The following is a 22,310-nucleotide window of genomic DNA, read 5'->3' as shown; positions in this document are numbered from 1 at the left end:
CATGGCTGGGTTTTGACTTCTTTCCAACGTGGCCGTTGGGTTCAGAGGGTAACTTCTGCTTTTGGGAACTAATCGGGTACAGTAATGGTACAGCTAATTTTTAATTGACGGGCTGGGTACAGTTCAGCAGTTTGCAGCACGAACAAGCACAAAGACAAGGGCAAATGCAGCGATGCTTTGTGATTCGTTTCTATACGCTGGAAAAGCTGATTGGACTACATGAATAATTCGTCAGGACAAAATGTTAAGTATGGATGACTTGTCATTTAAGGCATTGTCGGGTTTGTCGGTGGGGGGTTCGCCCTGAGAAACAAAGTGGCGCTGCGAACGTAGATCAGGGTGCTAGCTGCTTTGCTGGCATTTGCTGCCTCGGCTAACTATAACGACGCCTGACTGGCTAGCGACTCGTGTTGAACAATTCCCCACTCATCATCGATCGATCGTGACCCATTCCCCTTTCCCCGTCCTCCAACTGTTCACCTTGCTCACAACTTTGCTTGGCTCCGGGTAGTCCTGCCGATTCAGATGCCGAATAATGGCGTAATAACCGTGTTAGATCTCCGCATCGTGACCGTCTAGATGACGACGCTGGGCCATTCATAGCATTCATCACAATTATATAGTCGTCTAGTAACAGCATAGCCAAGGTTTTACCTGCCTGTATGGTCAGTATGCTTCCTTTACTAATGTCTTTACTATCACTGGCAGTACGTAAACCAAGTCGATTGCATTAGGAGAGATCTACAGCAGCATTTACACATCACACTGTAAATTCTTAAAAGTCTAGACGTTATTACTCAAATTGGTCCCTGGACCAATACTGTCCATATGCCGAATACCTGCTTCGCTTTGCTTCCAGCCGCATTCTACCCTAACCCGATAGGAGGTCGGTCTCTGGTTGGGCATGCGTTTACAGTTATTGCTGGCATAACTGGCTCGCCATTGTCGATTGAGTGGTCTCATGGCTGTTGCCATCGTACGAAATAACGGACGTAGCTTAATTTAATATATAAAACCAGATGCAATAAGTACAGTCTTGATTTGCCGGTCTAGGCATGGTCTTAATTAATCTCATAACACCAACAGCACTAAATATACAAATTCATATGCAGTCTTCATCTTCGCAAATTCGCGAACGGCATTCTCGCCATCATCGTTTCAGCTCCCATCACAAACCCTATTCCTACCCTAACTGCGTAAATTGGCTCTATTTACACCATAATCGACTTGTAGGTTGAATAACATGACGCGTCAACCCTGATATTCGTTCCGAGCGGCTTTGCAACACTTCGTCAATGAATCTTCACTCGACGAATTTGAACAGCAACGCTCTAGCATAGGTCGGATATATCGGATATATATCGACGCTGAGGAAACAAACACAAGCGCTGGAGAAAGGTTTACATTTGAAGCGACGTCCATGTCGCTATTTTTATCACCGAAACCTGAGGCGCCGCCTGCTACTCTCGAGAGCGATGCTTCCTTGTCATCGTCATCGTCATCGTCATCATCGGCAATCTCCCGAGCATCGTCGTCGGCGCTGATACAACGGGGCTTGCGTATGCTAGGAATACTTGCAGAATCTCCTCTTGCGACGAGTATTATGGTGGCCGCGACCCTCATTTGCGCGATGCTGGTTTCGTTAGTCGGAGTTGTTACGGCCAAGGCGTGGCCTGATTTCGCGAGCCTGTGGACGAATAATGGTGCTCTATTTGGCGGCCGGCAGGATGGAGATGAAGCGCGGTCCGAAAATACTGGCGATGTTGCCAGTATGCTGCCGAAGAGCGAAAATAGTGGTGTTTTGGGGGGTTTAGTCAACTATGGAAATACTTGCTTTCTGAATTCGGTGATACAGGTATGTTACGATCCGTTTTAGCACCCAGTGAGTCGAGCTAAGAGTCTGGGTAGTCGCTTGCCTCGGTGCCGAGGATGACAGAAATGCTCGCGGATTCGAATGCGTGCGATCTCAAGGTTTCGACGATATTAAGCACACTCCTCGAACATCTCAACACTCGGTTATCAAGTTCACATGCGCACTCGCCTGCAACACTGCTAGAAGCACTACGGTCACCGCGGTGGACGATGCACACCGAGCAGCAGGACGCACACGAGTTTTTGCTCGCCCTGTTGGACGCTATCCGCACAGAGCGGGTAAAACACTTGCTGAAGGAGTATCAGGAAAGTATCTCCATTTCTACCGCCGTGCACAAGCTTCAGCATCCTGGAGAAAGTCAACAGAGTACGCCAAACAACACGCCAGTCATCCTACCTTTCGACGGCCTGCTGTCAACACGCGTGTCGTGCCTCACCTGCAACGAAATGCAATCGCTTCGCCAACAACCATTCTCCTCGATCGAATTGTCACTTCCGTCGGCATCGCAGTGTGGCTCATCCTCATTTTTCCTCCACAGATTCGATTCGACAACGATAGAGTCCTTGCTAGAGAACTACACAGCCCCTGAGATCCTCGACAATGTAGACTGCCAGCGCTGTTCGCTCGTAGCAGCACAAGCGCATCTCGAGCGATTGATCGTCAACGCAACGACGACCGTTCAACAAGGAAAATCGTCTCCTGAAGTCGTCCAAATCCTCGGCGCCAAGCGGGACGCCATCGAAGAGGCGCTTTCGCATCCGACCATCATGGACGAGGATTTCGAGAAACTGAAACCCCCGCGTCTCGTGTCGACACGAAAGAAGAGACAGGTGGCGGTTGCGAGACCGCCGGCAGCGTTGGCATTGCACATCAATCGATCTGAGTACGATATGCGGTCCGGTTTGGCCAAGAAGAAGAACACGAGGGTCGAGTTCCCCGAGCGGGTTCGAATGGGAAAATATATTTTCTCGATGGCGAATGATAAGCAAATGCTTGGTAGTGGCCTGGACGAATGGTACAGATTGACCAGCACTGTCATTCATTTCGGATCGCATTCATTTGGACATTATATTGCGTATCGAAGAGTCGGCAAGGATAAGTGGATTCGAGCGTCGGATAGGGATGTCCGTGAGGCTACGATCGACGAAGTGCTTGCGCAGGGAAACGTTGTCCTCCTGTTTTACGAGCGCGAGGACGAAGTGCCTGAAGAAGTTAAGAAGAAGCTAGCCGAGAAAATGAACATGGCAGAAGACTTCATGTTGCGGCTAGAGACCGACGTCCCGATCTTCGATGTGCATGAGAACGATTTTGGCGACGGACTGGATTTGTATGCAGAATCTTCGTCCTCGTCTAGTGCGGCAAATAGCCTCCTTGCGAGTCCTGTACGGCTATCTGAACGCAACGATGACGACGACGATGTCGCGTCGCAAATCGACTTCACTGCTGCTGCTGTGGCCGCAACAAGACGTCGCCGGTGCTCGTCTAGCACGTCCACAATCACGCCTGTCTCTGGTATACGCGAGAAGCAAGCGACAGTAATAGTTAGTTAGCGGGTAGAATTTGCATTTTTCTTTGTGTTCCTTTAATTGCTTGCATTTTTAGGGTTGGGAACAATTCGCGCAGAAATCTGTTGTACTTGCCCGTGTTAATGGAGTTCTTGGTTTAAAAAGCGTTGTTGTGCCAGATGTGGTATAGATTTAGGTATCGATTGCATATGCATGCACGCTGGGCTGTTATATAATGTTTCATGTCTCTTTTTGCACTAAATTATATGATGTTGGCGTGTAGCAGGTCATACGCCATGGTCCGGTATCATTGTTGTGGAATGGGCATACGCATGCGTGAGTCTGTGCAAAGATTATGGCATAATACGTAATACTGTAATTGTACAAATACATGCATAGAACAACAAATGACGCAGCAATCGACGTGAACAAAATAATAGGTCCTTTTTTTAGTTTCTCCTCTGTACATGCACTCTTCGTACTTGATCATATGATCTACAGACAATTTGTACAATTTCGGCGCTCCTTGCAGTATCGTAACAACGCCAATATGTGACATAGTTCATCAAGAGTCGATACTTTCAATAGCGATGCACATGGTGCTTTATTTCTCATTAAATTTCCATCATGTCGCAACTTCCGCAATCCACCCCCGGCCTCACATCCTCTATCACTCAGCCTGACACGTCTCCACCATCTTAATTTCCAATCAGCTTGTTGGTAATCTTCGCGATGATATGCAACGCAACGACACTGAGAATGAAACCAATACTAAGCACCATAACTACCATCGGATCCACAATCAAACCCGCCGCCTCGTCAGTGTACAACTTTAGCATCGTCGAACTCGAGCCTCCAGCGCCGGCCGCGCGGGTCGAACTTGGGCGCTGGTTTGCAACGTTTTGCTGGTGTTGCTGGGTTGCTCGGCGGCTGTTATGGAGGATATGTTAGTAAGTGTTTGTGAGCTCTGGGCCGGAGAAGATACCCGTGATGTGGAGACGAGTGAGCGTTGGTTGAGAATGAGAAATAAAAAACTTACCGGACGGCACTACGTGGTCCTCCGGGGGGAGGTGGTGCGGAAGCTGGTGTGGACTGTATCGAATCAGTGTCAGATGGTCGTTGGTTAGTTTCTACATGCTTCGTTAAAACCTTACCATTGCAATTTAGGACTGGCGAGGAGTAATCAACTGACGGAATAAACCGGGAACTGACAATACGAGAAACGTGCCCACTCGATTGATAGTGGCGGGGAGATGTGATCGTGGTCGTGCTTGCGTTTGGGTTTTGACGGTGTCGTGTGTTTCGAGGCGGTCGATGTGGAGTGGTGAAGTTTGAAAAAGGCCACCACACAAGTTTTCTCGAGTTCCCTTCACAGCTTGTCAAACTTAACAATTGTCGACTCCGCACGCCCCGGCAATCCACATTCACAATTATGCTGTTTACTATAAATTTCACAGTGTTGCAGAAATAGTTGAGCACCAAACAGTTATGTACGTAAGCGGCATGAGAGTGAATGGCAATTATTACATCTTATAAGCCGAAATACCATGAAAGCTCACTTTCTAAATTCTAGCAGGAGCGCCGTCATAAGATTCTGCAGAACCTATTTCATTCTCTTCTTGATTATCTCTAAACGACTCCAAATCACGGCATACTCATATTACTCTAATGCCATAGACCCGGCACGTAAGATAAAAGAATCACTACGCAACGACATCGGAAGCCCATCCTTTGCTGATGAGCAAAGTTTACAACTACGTGCTTGTCATCCGATATTGGCCCCTCGTCGTATGTCAGCTTGCCATCTGGCAATGAGTAGCGCATATATTCCTCTTGTGCGTTACTATGGCCAGGACAAATCTATAGGTCTCCTATGGGCTTAACCCACTCACAGCCATAACTCCACATCGCACTGATTTGCATTCCGTTTTCCGTGGCTATACTGTCTTATTCAAATAAGCGATTCTCACGAATTCTTTGTCTGTTCTTCATCATAGGTGATAATAGTCGTTCCGTCGTACTTCATTTGAACGAATAAACTGTGTGTGTATCCAAATAGAGTTACTGTCCCCGCGTCATTCCTGTAACTGTAGGAAAGAATTACGCAGCGCTGGATACTAAGTCCTCCGGAACACCATGGCCGCGTATCAACCAAAGATATCGGCTGGAGAGTTTCGTCATTTAGCCGCTGTTCGTGAATGGAGGTAGGGAATTACACATGAGTTTCGTCCGCCAGATGATACTGCGGCTAGTTGCGCCACGCTGTCTCACGGAAGGGTTGCTGCAGGTAAGCCACCGTGGCTGACACTCATCGACGCCCTGAACAACCGGTTTGCGACTATCATAGTAGAGACACATAAATTACTGTTGCTTAGCCATTCGCTTCAACAATTAGCGGCGGCATTTGATCACGCATCCTGGGTTCTGTGATTGCTGCATATGGCCTCGTCGCCGTCTGGGTCGCAAACCGTCGACCTGAAAGGAAACGGCCAGCCGGCGCCATCTAGAGCAGCGACTAGTGAATCAACTACACTAAGTAACGGCCAGAGTCGTGAAGGTGGGTCAATTGCGAACAATGGAAATGGATTGAATGACGCAACTTCTACAAAAGCAAACAATGACACTGAAGATGTCGGCGAATCATCTTACAAGTCTTCTAATTCTTACGAGGTCAACAATCGTCCAACTGGTATTCGAATCAGCATCGACGTCTCGGCAGATACAGTTCCTGAAACTGGCACTAGTCAACCAAACTTGGAGGGTCTGTCTGTTGATATACCTGCATCGCCGACTTCATCATCAGTCTCATACGATTCAGCTTCATTCTCGCCAACGCGGTCGTTAATGTCGCCGTCTCATCTGAATCTTGCTGTGCAGTACAAAGGATCATTAAGTACGGGCAGTGACCGTGGACGCAGAGCCTCTACCAGCAACGGTACTTCGCTTTTCAGTTTACGAAGGGACTTGTCCACGCTTGGATTCAATCAAAGCAGTATAGGGACGAATGGTAAGTTGCCTTCAACCAATGACCTTGCAGCCACCTGTTAACATTCAGTGGATAGCTATCTCGACAATTTTGAATTCCCCACAGGGCCCCAGCTTGTCACATACGCCAACCACTCGGGATATTCCGCCAGTCGTACTTACAAACCTGAACATAGTAAAACCCGAAGAATTCGAGCAATATGTCAGCAGCGTCTCATCGGAGTTTGAAAGATACAATCATCTGCGTGGAATAAACGCAGAGGCGGCAGAAAGTGTCAGCATACTGCCGCCATCCGCGCGACCAAACGTCCCAGCAAGAACCGATTCACTAGCATCAACATTCGCTACATCAACTTTTATCGACGTTCTCGAATCACGGTTAATGAAGTATGTGGGAGGATCATCCAGTACTCCGCCTGGAAGATCGCGAGACGAGAGACCGCCCGAACGGCCGCGACGCTCACGACGGCGAAAGTCAGTTACTATGACGCCACTATCGACAATTCCACAAGTTTACTTCGAGCAAAATTTCAAACTCGAGAATCCCCGTATTTTTGACGTTGTGTCAGAGCGGTCAGAGATATTAGCCTCATCAACCCCACAGCCCGCCGCAACACCGATTTCCTCCACCGCGACGTCTTCCTCGTCGACGCTGGTATCCCAGATAGGAGCTCAGCCTTCGTCCACCAGAAAGTCGCTGGCAAATAATGTCATTTTGCAGGAGAAGCTGTCGTGGTATTTAGATACTGTGGAAGTTCATTTAATCGACGAGATCTCGAAAGCATCACCATCTTTCTTTGCAGCACTGGGTGACCTGAGAAATCTGCACACTGAGACAGCAAATGCGGTTGACAAAATAGCTGGGCTACGAGAGGACCTTCGTCGTGTTGATAAGGAGCAGGCGGAGATTGGACTTGAGATTGTACGTTTGCAGAAACGGAGGGAAAATGTCGCAAGGCTGGAACAGGCGACTGCTCAAATGGGGCTGGCCTCCGATGCTGCCAAAGATGCCGAAAGGTTATGGCGGGAAGGCGATCCTGACGGTTGCTGGAATGCGACTTTTATGGTCGATAAGATTATCGAGGCGAAGTTTGAGCTGGCAGAGCTGCAAGCAGAGAACGAGGAATGCCGAAGTTGGAATTTTCCGTTATCTGACCTATCTACAGTTCCTGCAATCGATGCGATTCGGGATCAGCTGCGGGCTCTACGAGCACGTGTAACGAATGAGTATCAGGTCCTATTTACTGGCTGTCTCATTGAAGATATTCGCCGCCATATGTCGTCAGTTCCCACACAAGAGACTCTGGACCGTCTGAGCCGAACATATACAAATTCCAAGGTTAAATTAGGAAGCGGTGCGACAATGACTCCATCTGGATCTATGCCACCCCCAATCAATACGTCGTATATGAATATCCCGGAAAAGTTAAAACCGGAAGTTCGCTCGCACCTAGAAAGTCTTGCGAAAATTGGAGCGGTGGAGTCTGGAGTACAGCGGTATAGAGACGCGATTATGCGTGAGGTCAAGAATCTTATAAAACGAAATTTGCCAACAAATGTCAACGATGACACGGCATCTGTTGCAAGTAGTGCTACGGGACGCACAGCAACGACTGCTCAGAAATCCGCTACACTGGAGCGAATGCTAAGAGACATGCGACCCCAGGAATTCGAAGATATGTTGGTCGACATTTTTACCGGAATTTCCGAACTTTTGCGTCGACTATCGATGCATCAAAAGCTACTGTTGGACATTACAGCGTCGATGGACACTATTCTTGATATCTCGGACTTGATTATGGCGGCAGCGGATATTACGCAGGTCCGTACTGTACGGATCATCAATGTGCGACGAGATTTGAATGCGTTTGCGGATCCCGCGACATTTTCTAGCTTTTACAATCTCAATCGTGTGTTCTTGGCGGAATGCGAGGCTATTACCGGGAAATTGGGAAACGTGTTGTTGAGTACGGTTATGGCTCAGGTAACGCGCAACGTTTTGTATTAGCTTCTTCAGACTACTAACTGAGATATTAGCAACCGCAGCCGCCTCCGCCGCCGCAAGGAAGGCCTATGCAAAGTCAAGGACGATAAAATGGAATTGACGATATCGAGTGATAAACAACATATGTATTAAAGTTATGTGCATTAAGGTAGATGTGTATTGGGAGTTGTTAGCTCTATATTTAATGGTAATCGGTTGGATAAGGCTGAGACTCCGCATTGATGACCCAAAATTTCCAACTAATCCACTAACGATACTGATGGTGCCAACATACCAGCCAAACCCTAAGCCTGGGCAAATCCAGTAAATACCCTAACCTCATCAGGATTGGTGCAAGGGAGTTTAAAAGCCCGTTCAGCAGTGACAACTTGATATTTCTCCTGTACCTTTGTGTAAAACTCAGCGCGGGCAGCATGGTTATAATAATTCAATCTGGGAATCCATAGAAGGATCGCTAAACCTCATAAAGTCAGTTAGCTGCTACGTTGATACGTGTTAGAATAACTCGTAGTATTGTACGCATGGCAAGTTAGTCGACCATGTACGTTCACGCCGTGACTGCATTGTAATGCGAGAACGACGGAGGAGGACTAAACGTGAAATATGGCGGCGTTACTCTATCAACTCTGTGCACACTCGGCCTATTCATCCCACTAATAAGCGCTCCCTACAATATTTACCAAACCGGCTCAGCCTCTATCTTCTTGCTGGTCTTCCATAATGAAAGGCTGGATGGCATGAGGAGAGCAATCGCGAATAGCGCCATTATTTATAACTCATCGACCCAGCTTCGACGTCTCGCAAGTTGCCCAACGCAGAGCAAACAAAGTTTCAGGGGTGTTGCGGTCCATGTTCCGCGTAATTATAAAATTTCTCTTACTTATTTATTCAGCATATAAAGTCATCAATCGGCAAACTACCTGACGGCGGAGGCTCCAATTACCAAAATTCCGTTCCTTGTTGCAACAATACGCACATGGCAAGTGCACCGCCGTCGTCTGTCGTTCCACTTCCTGCCTTCCGCATTCTCCACTCGCAGGGACATACACTCGCGCGTCTAGGTTCGTTTTCACCCTCAGCTGTATCCCGTGGAAAATCGAATGCCTCGGTAATTCCGACACCGAATTTCATACTGCCTACGTCGCGGGGAACGATACCGCATATCACGCCCGATAATGCGCGGAAACACGTTGCTGTGCCTGCCGTGTTCGTGTGTCTTGAAGATTGTAAGTCTGGTGCGAGTGCAAAATTGAGCCAAGGTATTGACGGATGGCACTAGTTGTAGATAGAAATGCTTTGAAGTCTCCGATAGCGCAATCAAATCGTACGATTCGAGATTACATATCATTGCTTCCCCCGCTTTCCAATCCAGCCCATCAAATTCCGATTTTTCTGTCATCGCGCCGCTCATGCCCGGTTCCTACTTCCCAACCGAACTCGGACAATACGATATCTATAGTGACGAACGACGGCTTCCGACAGTTGCCAATCAGCGATTATTTTACTCTGGTATCGCAGTTAAAGGACGAGGAGACGGTTATTGTCGCGCCGGTCGATTTGCCGCTGTTAATCCCTCCATCAAATGGACGCGATATGACTTCTCCCAGTAAGCCGTGGAAGCATATCGGTGGGAACAGAGCCCGGAAGATGGTCACTCGTAACGAGCTATGGAGCGTGTCAACGCTGAAGAATTTTGCAACGCAGAACGCGGTTATAGTCCCGTTACTTCCGGGTATTTCTGTCGCCGAGCAAGGGCCTTACCTTGACTCTATTCTCAACGTCAAGGAATCCACGCGCGTTTCTGATGGACATATAAGACGTGGAATAGATGGTCTAAATGTGTTGGAGCTGACGTCGCCATTTATACCGGAGTCATATGAACCCGTTGAAAACGGGCCGGCTTCTGATCCTGCGCGCGATGTATCGCTTACGTCGGCGCGAACGGTAGATTTCGGCAAATTACCGAGTGGATTCAATGATGTTGTGCGACTAAACCTCGGGTATCAGAATGGCCCGCATGATGTAATTGCAGCCGTTGAACGCGGCCACGATTTTGTATGTGGCGATTGGATTACTACCACGACCGATGCTGGTATCGCCTTCACTTTTGAGATTGGAGGAAATTCGATGACGGAGAATGACAAGAAAGTTGATATTGGCATCAGTCTTTGGGAAGTTGAGCTATATGCCGCAGACCTTAGCGCTCTAAGCGAAGGATGCGAGTGCTACACATGCAACAACCATCACCGGGCATACGTTGCGCATTTATTGGCAGCAAAGGAGATGTTATCCTGGACACTTCTACAGATCCACAATATCCACATGGTCAACCGATTTATGTCAGCGATACGAGACGCAATCAAACACGATAAATTCATCGAGATTGCGGCGGACTTCCGAGAGAAGTATATTCCACAGATGGAAGGCGTCACACCAGGCGGTGGCCCGAGAGTTCGGGGCTATCAGGTTAAACTTGCAGGCAGTATGACGAACAAAAAGCTGAACGAGAGTCCGTTTCAGAACTTTTCGAATGTGGATTAGATGCGGCTTATCCTGTATATTACTGTCCATAAGTCTTCGTCCGTTAGAGTCATAGATGTAGAATAATAGATTACACTGGCAAAGAACTCACTACACTGTCATAGTAACGTAACAAGCCTCTAAGTTTATCAAATCTATAGTCTGCCTTCATTATCTTGCTCCTCAGTCTTCGTCTCTTCCGTCAGAATTGGTGGATAACTAGGCCCCGTATTCTGCAAGACTACGTCGACCTCATTCGACAACTCTGGGTATGTTTCACGGATCTGCTCCGCCAAAACGTCCCGGAAATCTCTCATTGCTCGCATTTTGCCGTTGACAAACTGGTTCTGTTTAACGAGCAACTCCACAAATTCACGCGTGTAGACATTCGGATTCCGGCCGTCTTCAATATATTGCACTATTTCCCGCGGCACGAGCACGTCGGCAACAGTGTCTTTGGCGGAGTTGTCGAGTTCCGAGAGTTGCGAGGTAAGTAAATTGACACGCGCTACCACGGCGTCCTTGCTCTGCGCCACCGATTCATAGTCATGCACACCAATCGCAAGTTCAAGCAATGTCTCGATTATGTGCCGAAGTCGGTCTTCTTGGGCTTGTAGTGCTGGGGTTGCTGGGATATGTGCTGAGGGATCGCTGGAGGACATTGCCGGTTATGAAAGAAATATGTGGTGCTATATTGAGACAGTTCATGGTACATCGGTCTTCATGCATAGAAGCTTGTAGATCATGCAAGCACGAACACTGGAATCATAATTGCATTTGTCTTCTCCGCGATGAGTAAAATTGTATTAATCTTTCGAACTAACGGTTACCCTAACCCTGTTGTTAACGCTCGTAAGATGTCAAACTCTTTAGGAGGCAATGGCACTCGGCTCATTACATGCTATCTTAAATACGAATATATATGAAACCAGCATAATATGTAATAAACGAACTCAATTAATACAGAAAAGTTCTACAGAGACCAATTAGTAACCAAAGCGAAATATAAAAAGTATCGAGAACACTTGTCTAAAAACTAAAGGAAAAACGCTATAGCATACAAATACATTTGAATCGATAATCCAGAAGACACTTAGCCAAAACACGATATTCGCGAAACCTAACGACGATAACGGGACAACGACGGTTTAAACATTAACAACGCACTGTTACCATAATCAGCAAGAAACAATTTTTTGCATCTATACAAAGATAAACCTGAGTCAAAACCAAAAAATAAACAATAACCCATACACCGCCGCAAACTAAGTAGTCAAATTTATAAAAAATAATAACAAAAATGAAATCTTTATCTTTATATCACTCTGTTATCAGCGGATCTTCCTCGAGGTCGTTTAATCCTAGCCCATTCTCGGCATCGACAAATTCATCCGTCTCGTCCTTCGGCACACCACGTATGACTTTCGCATTGGTTTCGCCAATGGCAACGAATCCGTTAGCCGAGCCATCATCTTCACCTGCTGTCCGAGACTGATCTTCTCGCAGCCGCTGTTCCTCTCGCTCTTTCTCGGCAACTTCGGCAGCGGTCAAGAATCTGCCACCTTGGCCTCGTGGCCGCCGCATCGCATGCTTATGCCTGCTTTCGTGCAAATATGGGCGCCGGCCCTTGCTAACTTTCAATGATTCCTCGAGTTTAGCCCGTGCGAGTCGCCGCTTGAGGATCCGGTGATATTGCTTTGCATTGACGTACAAAGGCTGATCGCTCTCGTCTGGCGGCTGCTGCTGGACTTGTGATTCAGTGATATGTGACTGAGCCGTATGATTGATGGCCGTAGGCCCTCCGTGCAGCGGGGACGGAAGCGAGGACGTCGGGGATGTGTCATAGAGCTGTTCTGCTTCTTGCTCGTGCCGATTGAGCTCTTCTTCGAGGTCGTCCTCGTCATCTTCGGCCATGAGATCTAGCGGCAGCTGCTGCTGCTGCATGCGGTTTGCTTGATTATGTTGTGGATGTTGTGGGTGCTGCATATGTGGCTGTTGGTGTTGGTGTTGCTGGCGTTGCTGTTGCTGTAGGGCGGCAGCGAACTGCTGGGCATGCGCGACAGTGGCCGCGTTCTGATTGAGCATTGTTGGTAGCCCTTGGATCTGGCCGCCGCCGGTAGTATACGATAAGCCGGACGGCGGCTGGGCGAAATGCCGCTGCTGTTGCTGCTGGTGCTGCGCGTACATCTTCTGAATTGGCGGGGTTCAGGAACACGATAATATCATAAGGATGAGTATCGCAAATCCCTTCGTGAGCGTGAGCAGCTGTCGGCAACTAGAACCAGAAGCAAGAAGGATGATTACGATTAGTTCGACTGCGGCAAATACCAATTGGCCGGACGCGTGCTGTCGAGAGCAGAGAATCGCGAAGTGGTGAGCGGCTCGAGCCTTGGGTTTGAGTCTGCTTACAGCGCAAAGCAAGAGCAAAAGGTGTAACAGGCAAACTTTCTCTAGGCGGCGCGAGCCTCCATGCGCATTCGTCGTCGCACTTGCGCCACTTCTCCCCCACGTGGTTTCAAGCATATCAGACGAGTATCTGTACGCTTGCTCCGCAAGTACGCGTATGCCGCTAACTTCTACGCTTTATGATCAATGCCTTCCTTACATTATTAGCCAGAATCCACTATTTTTCCTAGTAGAAATTTGTCGATGCTCACTTCATTCTATTGCTAATGCGAATGCTAATGTGTTGATTTTCGGCAGTCCATATATCCTCGCAACTCCGATGGCGGGGTCATCAGCGTTGCAGTGAAGTTCCTGCCCCACTGTAGCCCACCCAAAGTTTGACTTCAACTCAAGATGATTGACCCGGAATCGATCAAGGTCGCCGCCTGGATGCGATGAGGACTTCTATGACATGTTGACAGATATATCCCGACGCTACGTCAGATCCAGATCCATGTCATCATGCTCAATCTTCCCGCATGTTTAATCGGCCCAGTCAAGCTAACTTCCTTCATGCGCCCGGTATTGGCGTACTCCCATCTAACAAGTAACTTTTGTGTGGCGGATTAAACATACAATGTTATCCGAGAGCACTTACCAAAGTATTTACTAGCAATATGTTGATATAGAAATACCTTAGAATGCCTTGATGGTGAAGTAAGCGACCGCATCAAGCGGACAGCCGATTGGCAAGATGTCGCTTCTGTATGTAGTTTAATCTGAACTGGATGTTCGGCTTATTCTGGGCTTCTGACAAACGAAATTAGCTAGTCTGCATTACTGCAATAGCTACGTAACTCTATCACCATCTTAATTTCAATGCTCTGTTCTCGGTGAATGCGGCCAAATCGATTCTGATGGTGGATGTATAATTTTGCCCCACTACACCAATGATCGCATGGCTCTATGCCTTATATTCATCCAATAAGTTGTATTGATTTAGATTATATTGCCTAAGGGTCAGTTTAAATTTAGTTTTCTATAAATCGCGCATTTATCCTTTGATCTCCAAGAGGCTGATCAGTCGACACGATGTGTCTAATAAGATCGAATCAATACTCAGATGACTGTAATCGCATCTGCTATTTTAGTATTTTTGTTCTTTTATCTATTGGAAACTTTGCATTATTTGTTCACGATTTTTATAACCGTGCGCTGCGCGAATTATTATTGTTTCTTACTGGACCCACACTTGGCCGCCTCATCGACGTGATCGCTATTGCAACCGACTCTGTTGCTCATACATATTTACTATTATTGCTCGAGAGAAGACAGTAATTATTTGCGTGCATTACTGACTACTCGCAGAACTAGTTCACGTCCACCCATGAATCGCACGCCACAAATCGACCGCTACGCACCGGTGTCCCGCGGATCAGGCCGCGATGGTGACTACTACACGCCCAGTCATCGAGTAGACCGCTATCGTAGTACTGCAGGCTCATCCGACTATTCGACCCCTAAATCTGACGACTCCCGTGTGCGAACAAAATATCAAGATCCGCACAAGCTCGCTCTCCAAGTTCCCTTTCATCAATTTTCCGAATGGTACAAGCAGACGCAGCCAACTGGAGCGGACGCGCCGAACAAAGATGAATTTGCTACGAAGTACGATGAATACAAATACGATCTGTACGCTCGGTTGGCTCGTGGGTTTGTGGTGCAGCATAAAGATGAGCAGTGGTTCAAGGAAAAATATGATCCCGTTATAGCCAAGGATACGTCACAGAGCATTACTGAGTATCGTAAGTTGTGCTTCAAAGAATTTATGCAGGACTTCGAGGCCGGAAAATTTGACGAATTTACTCTGGAATCTGACAGACGTGAGTTCGAGCCATTTTTTATTTTCTTGATCTTGAAACTGACACCTTGTGCAGCTCAATTGCCACTACATAGTTTCACCAAAAATGTATCCGACGATAAGGAAAGGGCATCTACTGCGACAATGGACGTCACAAAGACCGAAGAAGGTGACTATGAAGCCGATAGCGCTGCACAGGTTGTCGACGACGACGAGATGGCTGTCGACGAATCCGCACACGCAGCATCTTCTGGTGACGAAGGCAAAAAGGTTCTTCTTATCAAGACGATTGCCCCACATATATCCCGCAAGCAGCTGGTCGAACTAGTCAAAGATATTCCTGGTTACCAATTCCTCTCCTTGTCAGATGCGAATCCCCTGAAGCGCTTCCATAGAATTGGATGGGTTATTCTCTCGTCTGAAAATGATTTGGAGAGAAGTATTGAGCAGCTTGAAGGCCAAAGTATTCACGACGATGTCGCCGGTGATTTCATAATGCATGTAGGTGTTCACGCTATGGTTCGGCCTATGAAGAGAAAATATTTGTACCCATATTTGTCATCCGATGAATACCTGCAGAAAGACTATGAGAATTCTTACAAAGCTGCGAAGAAGTGCGAAGCTGAATTCGAGAATGCGGAATTTGAGGCAATCGACAAAATTCGTGAGCATGCTAAGGAAATCGCCAAAAAGAAATACAACGAACACTTGGCAGCTAAGAAAGCTGAAATAGAAGAGCAAGAAGAGGAAGGAATGGTCGTCGAGGAAGACGACGGGGCTAAGCTGCAGAAGGAAGTCATGAGGAAGCAGCTCGATTTGACGATCCTTTATCTCCGGCAGGTTTTCTCATTTTGTTATTATTGCATCGTCAGCTGCGATTCCATTTGCGATTTAAGCAAGAAGTGCCCGGCCGGCCATCTTCGACGACTACCTCCGGCTGCAGACGCGGACGAACTTACAAAGCGGAACTATATCTACCCAGATATTCGTGCTCAGAACTGGATAAAATCGTGGACCGATCGGTTTGCACTTTTTCTCAATGCGGCTTCCGGCGATCTTAAGAAATTAGGTGGACGACCGTTAGAAGAGACAATACAGGCGGAAATAGCAGCACATATCAAGCAAGAAGACGAAGGCAAGTTTCGATGCAAAGTCGCCGATTGCACTAAACTTTTCAAAGGCGAAGATTTCGTGCGGAAACATATTGAGAAACGGCACCCCGAGTGGATCGAGAGTCTGGAGCTGGAGAACACGTTGCTCAATAACTATGTGCTTGATCCTTGTCGGCTCTTACCGCCGAAGCCTGAAGGTAATCTACCGTATCAACCTGTCGCTGCAGACATAGACATGACCGGCCAGGAGAATGAGGCACCAAATGCAACCCCAAGTTCCCGTAGTTCTGAGCAGGTGACATCGACACCTACTGTCGTGACTTTCGCCGGTCTACCCATTGCTTATCCGCAATTAGTCCCCTTGAATGGCCAACATGGTCGTGGCGTCCCGGCAAACGGCTACTTCCAGGCCGATCCATTTGCGTATGGTCAAAACGATGTGGCAGAGACAAAATACGGTACGGCAAGGCATCAAGCATCGCCAGTGAGCCTTACGCCAACATATTACTCCCGTAACGGCAGTGACAAACGGCGACGACGCTCACGAAGTCCCGCACGTCACGACACAACTTCAGGGCGCCGAGATTTCCGTGATCGTAGCGACTACCGACAATCACCGCGTGATTACGAATGGGACAGAGATTACGCTCGACCCGAAAGAGACTGGGACAGCGAGCGACGCAGAGATCACGATCGAGACCGCGATAGAGGCAGAGACAGGGATCTACGGGGCCGCAAGTTGACAAGCTACATGGACTTGGACACTCCTGTCTTAGATTATTAAGTGGTTCGATATTTACTGCTGATCTTCTGCTATGCATGCGTTCTCAATCATTGTATTATAGTTTATTGTAAATTATGATTTCTCGCTGAATTTATACGTCTCCGATTACTTTCTTCCAGGTTTGTCAATGTATATCAAAGTCACACAAACATAAAAATGCAATAATAATACCTTCAAAACCAACAGACTCAAAATATTAACGGATCCACTCAATTCCCTCATTGACAAGGGCTTTGAATTTATCAATGAATTCCATATCACTCTGCGAATATTCTTTCTTCGCAGCGGAAAATCCTCCAAAAACAATGCCACCATCACATTGGAACCGCCCAAAGACAGCGTCAGCGGCATCAGAATCCTTGTTCTCCTCTTCCGCGCTAGTCAGCCATGATGAGGTGCCTGTAGTTGTACCTACGCTGGTATAATATGATCCAGAAACACCTGATTGACAGTGAATATCTAGCATTGCCATAACTGCTTTGTGAGATGTCTGGCTGCTACTGAATTTCCTATTGCAGGTTGTATCGATCGTCAACTTCAGGGGTTTCTCCGCCACAGTACCCACCTGATTCCGTGTGTTTATCCGCGAGTCGATACTTTTAGCGCGGAGAAGTGTCGGAACGTCATCTTGCGGCACACGACCGCTCGGCATCGGCAACACCGCAATAGGCAACGGCTTGGCGAGCTCCGATGGTGACACATTGACGCTCGTCGCGGGAGTGCTTCTATTCGCAATCGACTGCGATGTCCGATCTGTGAATACAGTGGAGGCTGAATCTGCGCTAGAGGGTCCATTTTCACTCTCTGCTTGCCCAGGAAGCTGTAGTCGGACAGTCCTCATAGATGCCTTTGGAGAAGTTGTTGTGACCCTCAATTCAGCTATTGCTTGACTGTTTGATTCTGGTTGACGGCCTTCGATTGAAGATGATATATCAATCGCCATATCAGTTGGTAGCAAAGTATCAGTCGATCGCGAAACATTGCTAACATTTGGCCTTTGGGATCGCGACTGTAGCGCCATCGCTGCAACAGAAGATGTTGACAGATTCTCAATACCGTCTGGGTTTAATAGCAATTCCTGGTTGATGGCAGTGAGTTCTGTATTTCTGGAATTTACTACCATATTGGGCGTATTACTGTTTGAACGTGACCCTGCGGATTGACTAAGATGATGGAATGGATGAAGCGGGTGTAAACTGCTGATCCTATCAGACGTGGAGTTGGCACGACAGTTCGTGCTCGAAGAAACATCTGTTGATAATTTATCACCACTAGTCGACCTTAGAGACTCTGTGTTTTCAAAATATCTTCGGAATGGAATTAATATTCCGTAGTAGCTGCTGCTCTCCTCCCTATAAGAATCTAGCGTTAGCCTACTAAAAGCATGAAGTAACGGAAAATACGAACGCAGAATTGTGATATGCGAGTCCATATTGCGACTTCAACGCCCGATAATGCAGCTTCGCATCAAAATCAGGATCATCACGCATTATTCCATAAGCGGCCAACAATCGTTTCGACAGTCTTAAGCCCTCTACTGGATCGTTCTCCGCCGGCGCGGGCGATCCAAGGATGTCTCCGTAAAGCAATCTGTCTAGTTCGGAATGATGTTCTTCAGACGATGCCGACTTGCCTACTTCGATGAAATACGCGACTTCTAATCCTAGACTTATGGCAGCAACTTTAGCAATGATAGCAAGGAATGAATATGTATTAGTCAGTTCTCGGAACGGAGGCCGAGAATAAACTGGCAATGCTGGGCTGCGCGGTAGTCTAGAAAAACTCTCGATCGAGCTTGAATCTGCAAACAAGAGCTTCTCTTTCTCAAATAGGCGCTGGCTTCGATTATACAACGATAATGAATACCGGGCGTGGAAGTCCTTGTCAAAAAAACCAGAGAACCAATTGGGCGAGTCTTCGCTGACCCCTTCCTGGCTTTCCGGAGTTCTGAATGTCACTCTCATCTCCTCATTGCTCTGTAGCGGGTTGATGGCAAGGTTCTCACTGCCGCGTGCAGTATCTGCGATAGCTGGTAGTATTGTGTTGTCCGTTTGACCTTGACAGATAGCCACCCTCTCCTGTATCTGATCCATGGATGTGGCTAGAGTCTGTGTCTTCGTTGTAGATTGTCTCCTATTGATATTCGCAACTTTGTGACTAGGGTATTGCGACGTGATGTGTATGCCTTCATCAGAGGCATTTTCAACGACCGCATTTTTTCTCTTAGCTCTAGGCGCATCCGGATAATCAAATTCCTCAGCAGAATACATGCTAGCGCCGTCCTTCGAATCAGCCTCAATGTTCTTTATGGCATCAGGAGATATATGTCGTGAATGCTCCCTCTCAATCTCATTCATTGCAGCATCAGCAAATCCTTGAAGCTGTCGTCTTTGCGCAAAGGTAATGCCTTCGCGTGGATATGCGTCCCATATGCTGAAGGCTCCGATGGGGTGCCCAACTGGACTGATAATCGGCGCCGACGCCCAAAAACCAATCGACGGAAAGTTCATAACGAGCGGGTTCTTCGCAAATCTCCAATCCAGTAAAGTGTCACTTATTACAATCGGCTCCAGCGATAAAATAGTATTTGCCTCTAGAGATATCTTTCTATCGATCACGTTCCTATTGAGCCCAATTTCTGCTTTCACAATTTGAGCCTCTTCAGTCAAAAGTGAAATACTGGCGCCTCGTAACCCAAAGCTCTTGCGCGCCGCCACAAGCAAATTGCTACACACTTTTGAAAATTCCGGGCCGTATGTGATGTCGTACTTAGCGACTTCCGCCAGCCTCCGCTCTTCATTCGGAGGCACCGGCGGCACGAAATACTTGAAATTTGGACGACCTCGTGGAGGAGGCGGTGGTGTGCCAAGACAATATTGCCCCCTGGCGTAGCAATCTGTAAATTCGTCCCAGTCTCCATATTGCGTTGTCATCATCATCGTCTGTGTTTCTCTTTCCTGTCTCGGGCCATGGCCAGCTTTAACCGGATTGCTATCCGTCGCTCTCCACAGTCGCCTGAGTGTGTCATTACGAGGACGAACAACCGGCGAAGGAACACGGCGAATCTCGTTCATAGACGACAGCCTGCTCGCTCTAAGGGTTTGCAGGGTGTCGCTAAGTTTCTTCGGGCCTATAGAAATTCCTATTAGTATCTGATCTGTCTTGAAAGTAAACATCGGAACACACGTGAACATCCGGATTCCGTAGTCTCTGCGCCAGCTAGTATTGTTGTCACATTTTCAGTAGGAACTGGTACATATGACGGAGTCCGAGTGCGAGCCCCCTTGTCAATATCGGGTCTAGAATGATCCCCTTTCTTGCTGGTCGTGTCTCCATCGGCCACTTGATAACTTTGCATTCCATGATTTTCCGACGTGTGTGCCCACAGATCTGGTCCGTCTGTCTCCAGTGTTGACACCGTAGGATCATTGATATGTGCTTGCGGGGTGAAGATGACGCTAGCGTTCAGCTTCTGCTTGGACATCTTGCGCCTTGAGAAAGTACGGGTTAAGAACTTGCGGAGAGTACTGGGCTTGCGGCCGACATTACCACCGCCAGACCTAGTGGGTAAATCCATTTTATGTTAGCGTAATTCAGTGAAGTGTGGATGCTGAGGCCTGAGGTTATGTATCCAAAGCTCTTGATGGACTTGAGCAAAACCGGGTCAGTGTTTACGTCCAGCAGCGCTGGCCCTCCATGAAATTCCCACTCACTATTACATCATGAACCAACGTGACTTCTCTCTGGCAGATTTACAAATCGTTAGTAATTAGTAAAATTCTGAATACTATAAATTACGACCCTATGACGAGACTACAGTGCGATCGCATACAATAATACCTATCCATTACTCCTAGCTATGTGACATCTAATCTGTATCCATCTTATCAGCTTTTCCATTGGGGTTCTCCTCATCCTTTTTAGTAGCGTCACTACTTCCTTCAGCTGGCTCCTCTGGTATAGCTTCAGTTACCTTGGTCTTTTCAGTTGCCTCTCGCTCCTTCTTTTCTTTCTCTTGCCGTGCACGTTCTTCCTCCAGGGACATACGTAAAGCCAAAGCAAGCTCAGGATCAAGATTCGGGTCAACACCAAACTCGAAGTTATCGACTCCTGCACCTGCACCTCCTGCACCTGCACCGCTGACTTGTGGCATACCGTCCTCGTCTGCCAAAATCTGCGACGTAACAATTACATCTGAAAGCAACTGGGGACCGGCTGGAATATTAAGCAGATGACTAAACAAGGTTAGTTAGCATGGTCCAATCAGGGTTCCGCCTAATAATTACATACCTGTTATCACCAGACTTTACATTGGAGATAAACTTCTCCAATTTGTCGACATTCTCTGCATCTTCGCCAAAATTAATAAAATCAACAGCGATGTTATTCTTCTTCATCTTCTTCGCGAGCTTGATTAATTCCTTCTCATCATCGAGTACGGGACTGCCGACGAAAACGATCACTCGCTGGCGTTGCGCCTTGTTCTGTCGATGCTTAAGTGCGAGCTATATTATTGAAGAGACGTGGCCGTTAGTTCTATTCTGCAGATGAGCTCGAATCAAAATGAGTAGGGGCTTACTGCTGCAACCTGTATTGCTGTAGTGGCATGAGCTGTACCATGAATCTTTGTTTGCACCATCGTCGCTAAGATCTTTCCAAAGTCGTTTGTAAGAGTAACCAATACTTCTGGTCTATACCTCAGTATTGTTAGAATCCGGAGTCGTTTTTTACCAACCACATACTCCCGATCATTTTGGAAAAGAATAAATTATCACATACGCTCGTCCAGCCATAGTCATTAATCCGACAGCGCTCTCTGGATTCGACCGTGTCTTCGCCGAGAAAATCAGATTCACAGCGTCTGATTGCGCCTCATACCGAGTGGGCGTATAGTCTCCGTTCCGCATGAACTCGGAGTTGTCGATTCTGTTTGATTAAAGGTTAGTATTACTCTCACTACGCATGTAGTACACCATATAAGGTAATTCAAATCGGCACACTTACACTACCATAGTGGCCTCTAAAACCCCCATCTTTTGAGTTGCAGATTGCTGTAATGATTATCAACTTTGGTAGTGGCTAATTCGTGCTCAACCTAATCTTCAACCTAATCCGAATATGATCTAATGAGCACTCTGCAAGATAGACTGCCTTGGATTGTTAATACACAGAGATTGATAGGAATTAATGATTGATAGCTTTGATGATGCCGCGGATAGTTAAGGCGACAGCGATGTGACTTGCGACTAATGTAGCAAGTAGCATTGGCTAGGGCTAGGG

The 22,310-nt window shown here is 47.3% G+C and overlaps 9 protein-coding genes across 9 annotated transcripts; 4 read left to right on the top strand and 5 right to left on the bottom strand.

The window, feature by feature from the left end:
* The first annotated feature begins 1,238 nt into the window (after positions 1–1,238).
* On the top strand, positions 1,239–3,780 carry V1508DRAFT_456969 (uncharacterized protein). The gene is made up of 2 exons (XM_066942667.1): positions 1,239–1,855; positions 1,909–3,780. The coding sequence occupies exons 1-2, from the start codon at positions 1,421–1,423 to the stop codon at positions 3,421–3,423; spliced, it is 1,950 nt and encodes a 649-aa protein (XP_066794404.1). The 5' UTR covers positions 1,239–1,420; the 3' UTR covers positions 3,424–3,780.
* Positions 3,736–4,699, bottom strand: V1508DRAFT_421727 (Sec61beta family-domain-containing protein). The gene is made up of 3 exons (XM_066940919.1): positions 4,533–4,699; positions 4,418–4,470; positions 3,736–4,308 (listed from the first exon to the last, which is right to left on the bottom strand). Exons 1-3 carry the CDS (start codon positions 4,533–4,535, stop codon positions 4,077–4,079), a joined length of 288 nt encoding a protein of 95 aa, XP_066794403.1. The 5' UTR covers positions 4,536–4,699; the 3' UTR covers positions 3,736–4,076.
* Positions 4,700–5,817: 1,118 nt separating this feature from the next.
* Positions 5,818–8,457, top strand: V1508DRAFT_357791 (uncharacterized protein; the record flags this gene model as incomplete). Its single annotated transcript, XM_066937038.1, has 3 exons — positions 5,818–6,385; positions 6,441–8,347; positions 8,401–8,457. The coding sequence occupies 3 exons, from the start codon at positions 5,818–5,820 to the stop codon at positions 8,455–8,457; spliced, it is 2,532 nt and encodes an 843-aa protein (XP_066794402.1).
* An 802-nt stretch (positions 8,458–9,259) lies between these two features.
* On the top strand, positions 9,260–10,995 carry V1508DRAFT_389505 (uncharacterized protein). The gene is made up of 2 exons (XM_066937889.1): positions 9,260–9,594; positions 9,648–10,995. The coding sequence occupies exons 1-2, from the start codon at positions 9,345–9,347 to the stop codon at positions 10,907–10,909; spliced, it is 1,512 nt and encodes a 503-aa protein (XP_066794401.1). The 5' UTR covers positions 9,260–9,344; the 3' UTR covers positions 10,910–10,995.
* V1508DRAFT_421720 (transcription factor subunit Med10 of mediator complex-domain-containing protein) lies at positions 10,621–11,821 on the bottom strand. Its single transcript, XM_066940918.1, has 2 exons — positions 11,001–11,821; positions 10,621–10,943 (listed from the first exon to the last, which is right to left on the bottom strand). Exon 1 carries the CDS (start codon positions 11,548–11,550, stop codon positions 11,044–11,046), a length of 507 nt encoding a protein of 168 aa, XP_066794400.1. The 5' UTR covers positions 11,551–11,821; the 3' UTR covers positions 10,621–10,943; positions 11,001–11,043.
* A 387-nt stretch (positions 11,822–12,208) lies between these two features.
* On the bottom strand, positions 12,209–13,075 carry V1508DRAFT_357792 (CCAAT-binding transcription factor (CBF-B/NF-YA) subunit B-domain-containing protein; the record flags this gene model as incomplete). The annotated part of the gene is made up of 1 exon (XM_066937039.1): positions 12,209–13,075. One exon carries the CDS (start codon positions 13,073–13,075, stop codon positions 12,209–12,211), a length of 867 nt encoding a protein of 288 aa, XP_066794399.1.
* Positions 13,076–14,164: 1,089 nt separating this feature from the next.
* On the top strand, positions 14,165–17,204 carry V1508DRAFT_421717 (uncharacterized protein). The gene is made up of 3 exons (XM_066940917.1): positions 14,165–14,292; positions 14,642–15,156; positions 15,211–17,204. Exons 2-3 carry the CDS (start codon positions 14,661–14,663, stop codon positions 17,028–17,030), a joined length of 2,316 nt encoding a protein of 771 aa, XP_066794398.1. The 5' UTR covers positions 14,165–14,292; positions 14,642–14,660; the 3' UTR covers positions 17,031–17,204.
* On the bottom strand, positions 17,080–20,671 carry V1508DRAFT_421714 (uncharacterized protein). Its single transcript, XM_066940916.1, has 3 exons — positions 20,217–20,671; positions 18,438–20,160; positions 17,080–18,382 (listed from the first exon to the last, which is right to left on the bottom strand). The coding sequence occupies exons 1-3, from the start codon at positions 20,605–20,607 to the stop codon at positions 17,227–17,229; spliced, it is 3,270 nt and encodes a 1,089-aa protein (XP_066794397.1). The 5' UTR covers positions 20,608–20,671; the 3' UTR covers positions 17,080–17,226.
* Positions 20,672–20,778: 107 nt separating this feature from the next.
* On the bottom strand, positions 20,779–22,273 carry V1508DRAFT_421712 (uncharacterized protein). The gene is made up of 5 exons (XM_066940915.1): positions 22,035–22,273; positions 21,810–21,956; positions 21,610–21,721; positions 21,321–21,535; positions 20,779–21,265 (listed from the first exon to the last, which is right to left on the bottom strand). Exons 1-5 carry the CDS (start codon positions 22,061–22,063, stop codon positions 20,899–20,901), a joined length of 870 nt encoding a protein of 289 aa, XP_066794396.1. The 5' UTR covers positions 22,064–22,273; the 3' UTR covers positions 20,779–20,898.
* Positions 22,274–22,310: the final 37 nt, after the last annotated feature.

The sequence above is a fragment of the Lipomyces doorenjongii genome (genome assembly GCF_038497915.1).
Source record: "Lipomyces doorenjongii strain NRRL Y-27504 unplaced genomic scaffold V1508scaffold_45, whole genome shotgun sequence".
NCBI lineage: Eukaryota > Fungi > Ascomycota > Lipomycetes > Lipomycetales > Lipomycetaceae > Lipomyces > Lipomyces doorenjongii.
This window is presented reverse-complemented; position numbering and strand designations above follow the sequence as displayed.

What these genes read in the sequence shown, in the direction of transcription:
- V1508DRAFT_456969 (XM_066942667.1), top strand. Translation starts at nt 1,421, where the DNA reads ATGTCGCTATTTTTATCACCGAAACCTGAGGCGCCGCCTGCTACTCTC. An exon ending in TTCTGAATTCGGTGATACAG is followed by an intron (nt 1,856 to 1,908) that starts GTATGTTACGAT and finishes GAGTCTGGGTAG; the next exon opens with TCGCTTGCCTCGGTGCCGAG.
- V1508DRAFT_421727 (XM_066940919.1), bottom strand. An exon ending in GGACCACGTAGTGCCGTCCG is followed by an intron (nt 4,309 to 4,417) that starts GTAAGTTTTTTA and finishes CCTCCATAACAG; the next exon opens with CCGCCGAGCAACCCAGCAAC.
- V1508DRAFT_389505 (XM_066937889.1), top strand. Translation starts at nt 9,345, where the DNA reads ATGGCAAGTGCACCGCCGTCGTCTGTCGTTCCACTTCCTGCCTTCCGC. An exon ending in GTTCGTGTGTCTTGAAGATT is followed by an intron (nt 9,595 to 9,647) that starts GTAAGTCTGGTG and finishes GGATGGCACTAG; the next exon opens with TTGTAGATAGAAATGCTTTG.
- V1508DRAFT_421720 (XM_066940918.1), bottom strand. Translation starts at nt 11,550, where the DNA reads ATGTCCTCCAGCGATCCCTCAGCACATATCCCAGCAACCCCAGCACTA.
- V1508DRAFT_421717 (XM_066940917.1), top strand. Translation starts at nt 14,661, where the DNA reads ATGAATCGCACGCCACAAATCGACCGCTACGCACCGGTGTCCCGCGGA. An exon ending in TACTCTGGAATCTGACAGAC is followed by an intron (nt 15,157 to 15,210) that starts GTGAGTTCGAGC and finishes CACCTTGTGCAG; the next exon opens with CTCAATTGCCACTACATAGT.
- V1508DRAFT_421714 (XM_066940916.1), bottom strand. Translation starts at nt 20,607, where the DNA reads ATGGATTTACCCACTAGGTCTGGCGGTGGTAATGTCGGCCGCAAGCCC. An exon ending in TACGGAATCCGGATGTTCAC is followed by an intron (nt 20,161 to 20,216) that starts GTGTGTTCCGAT and finishes GAATTTCTATAG; the next exon opens with GCCCGAAGAAACTTAGCGAC. An exon ending in CTCGCATATCACAATTCTGC is followed by an intron (nt 18,383 to 18,437) that starts GTTCGTATTTTC and finishes AGATTCTTATAG; the next exon opens with GGAGGAGAGCAGCAGCTACT.
- V1508DRAFT_421712 (XM_066940915.1), bottom strand. Translation starts at nt 22,063, where the DNA reads ATGGGGGTTTTAGAGGCCACTATGGTAGT. An exon ending in TTAGAGGCCACTATGGTAGT is followed by an intron (nt 21,957 to 22,034) that starts GTAAGTGTGCCG and finishes TTAATCAAACAG; the next exon opens with AATCGACAACTCCGAGTTCA. An exon ending in GTAAAGTCTGGTGATAACAG is followed by an intron (nt 21,266 to 21,320) that starts GTATGTAATTAT and finishes AACCTTGTTTAG; the next exon opens with TCATCTGCTTAATATTCCAG.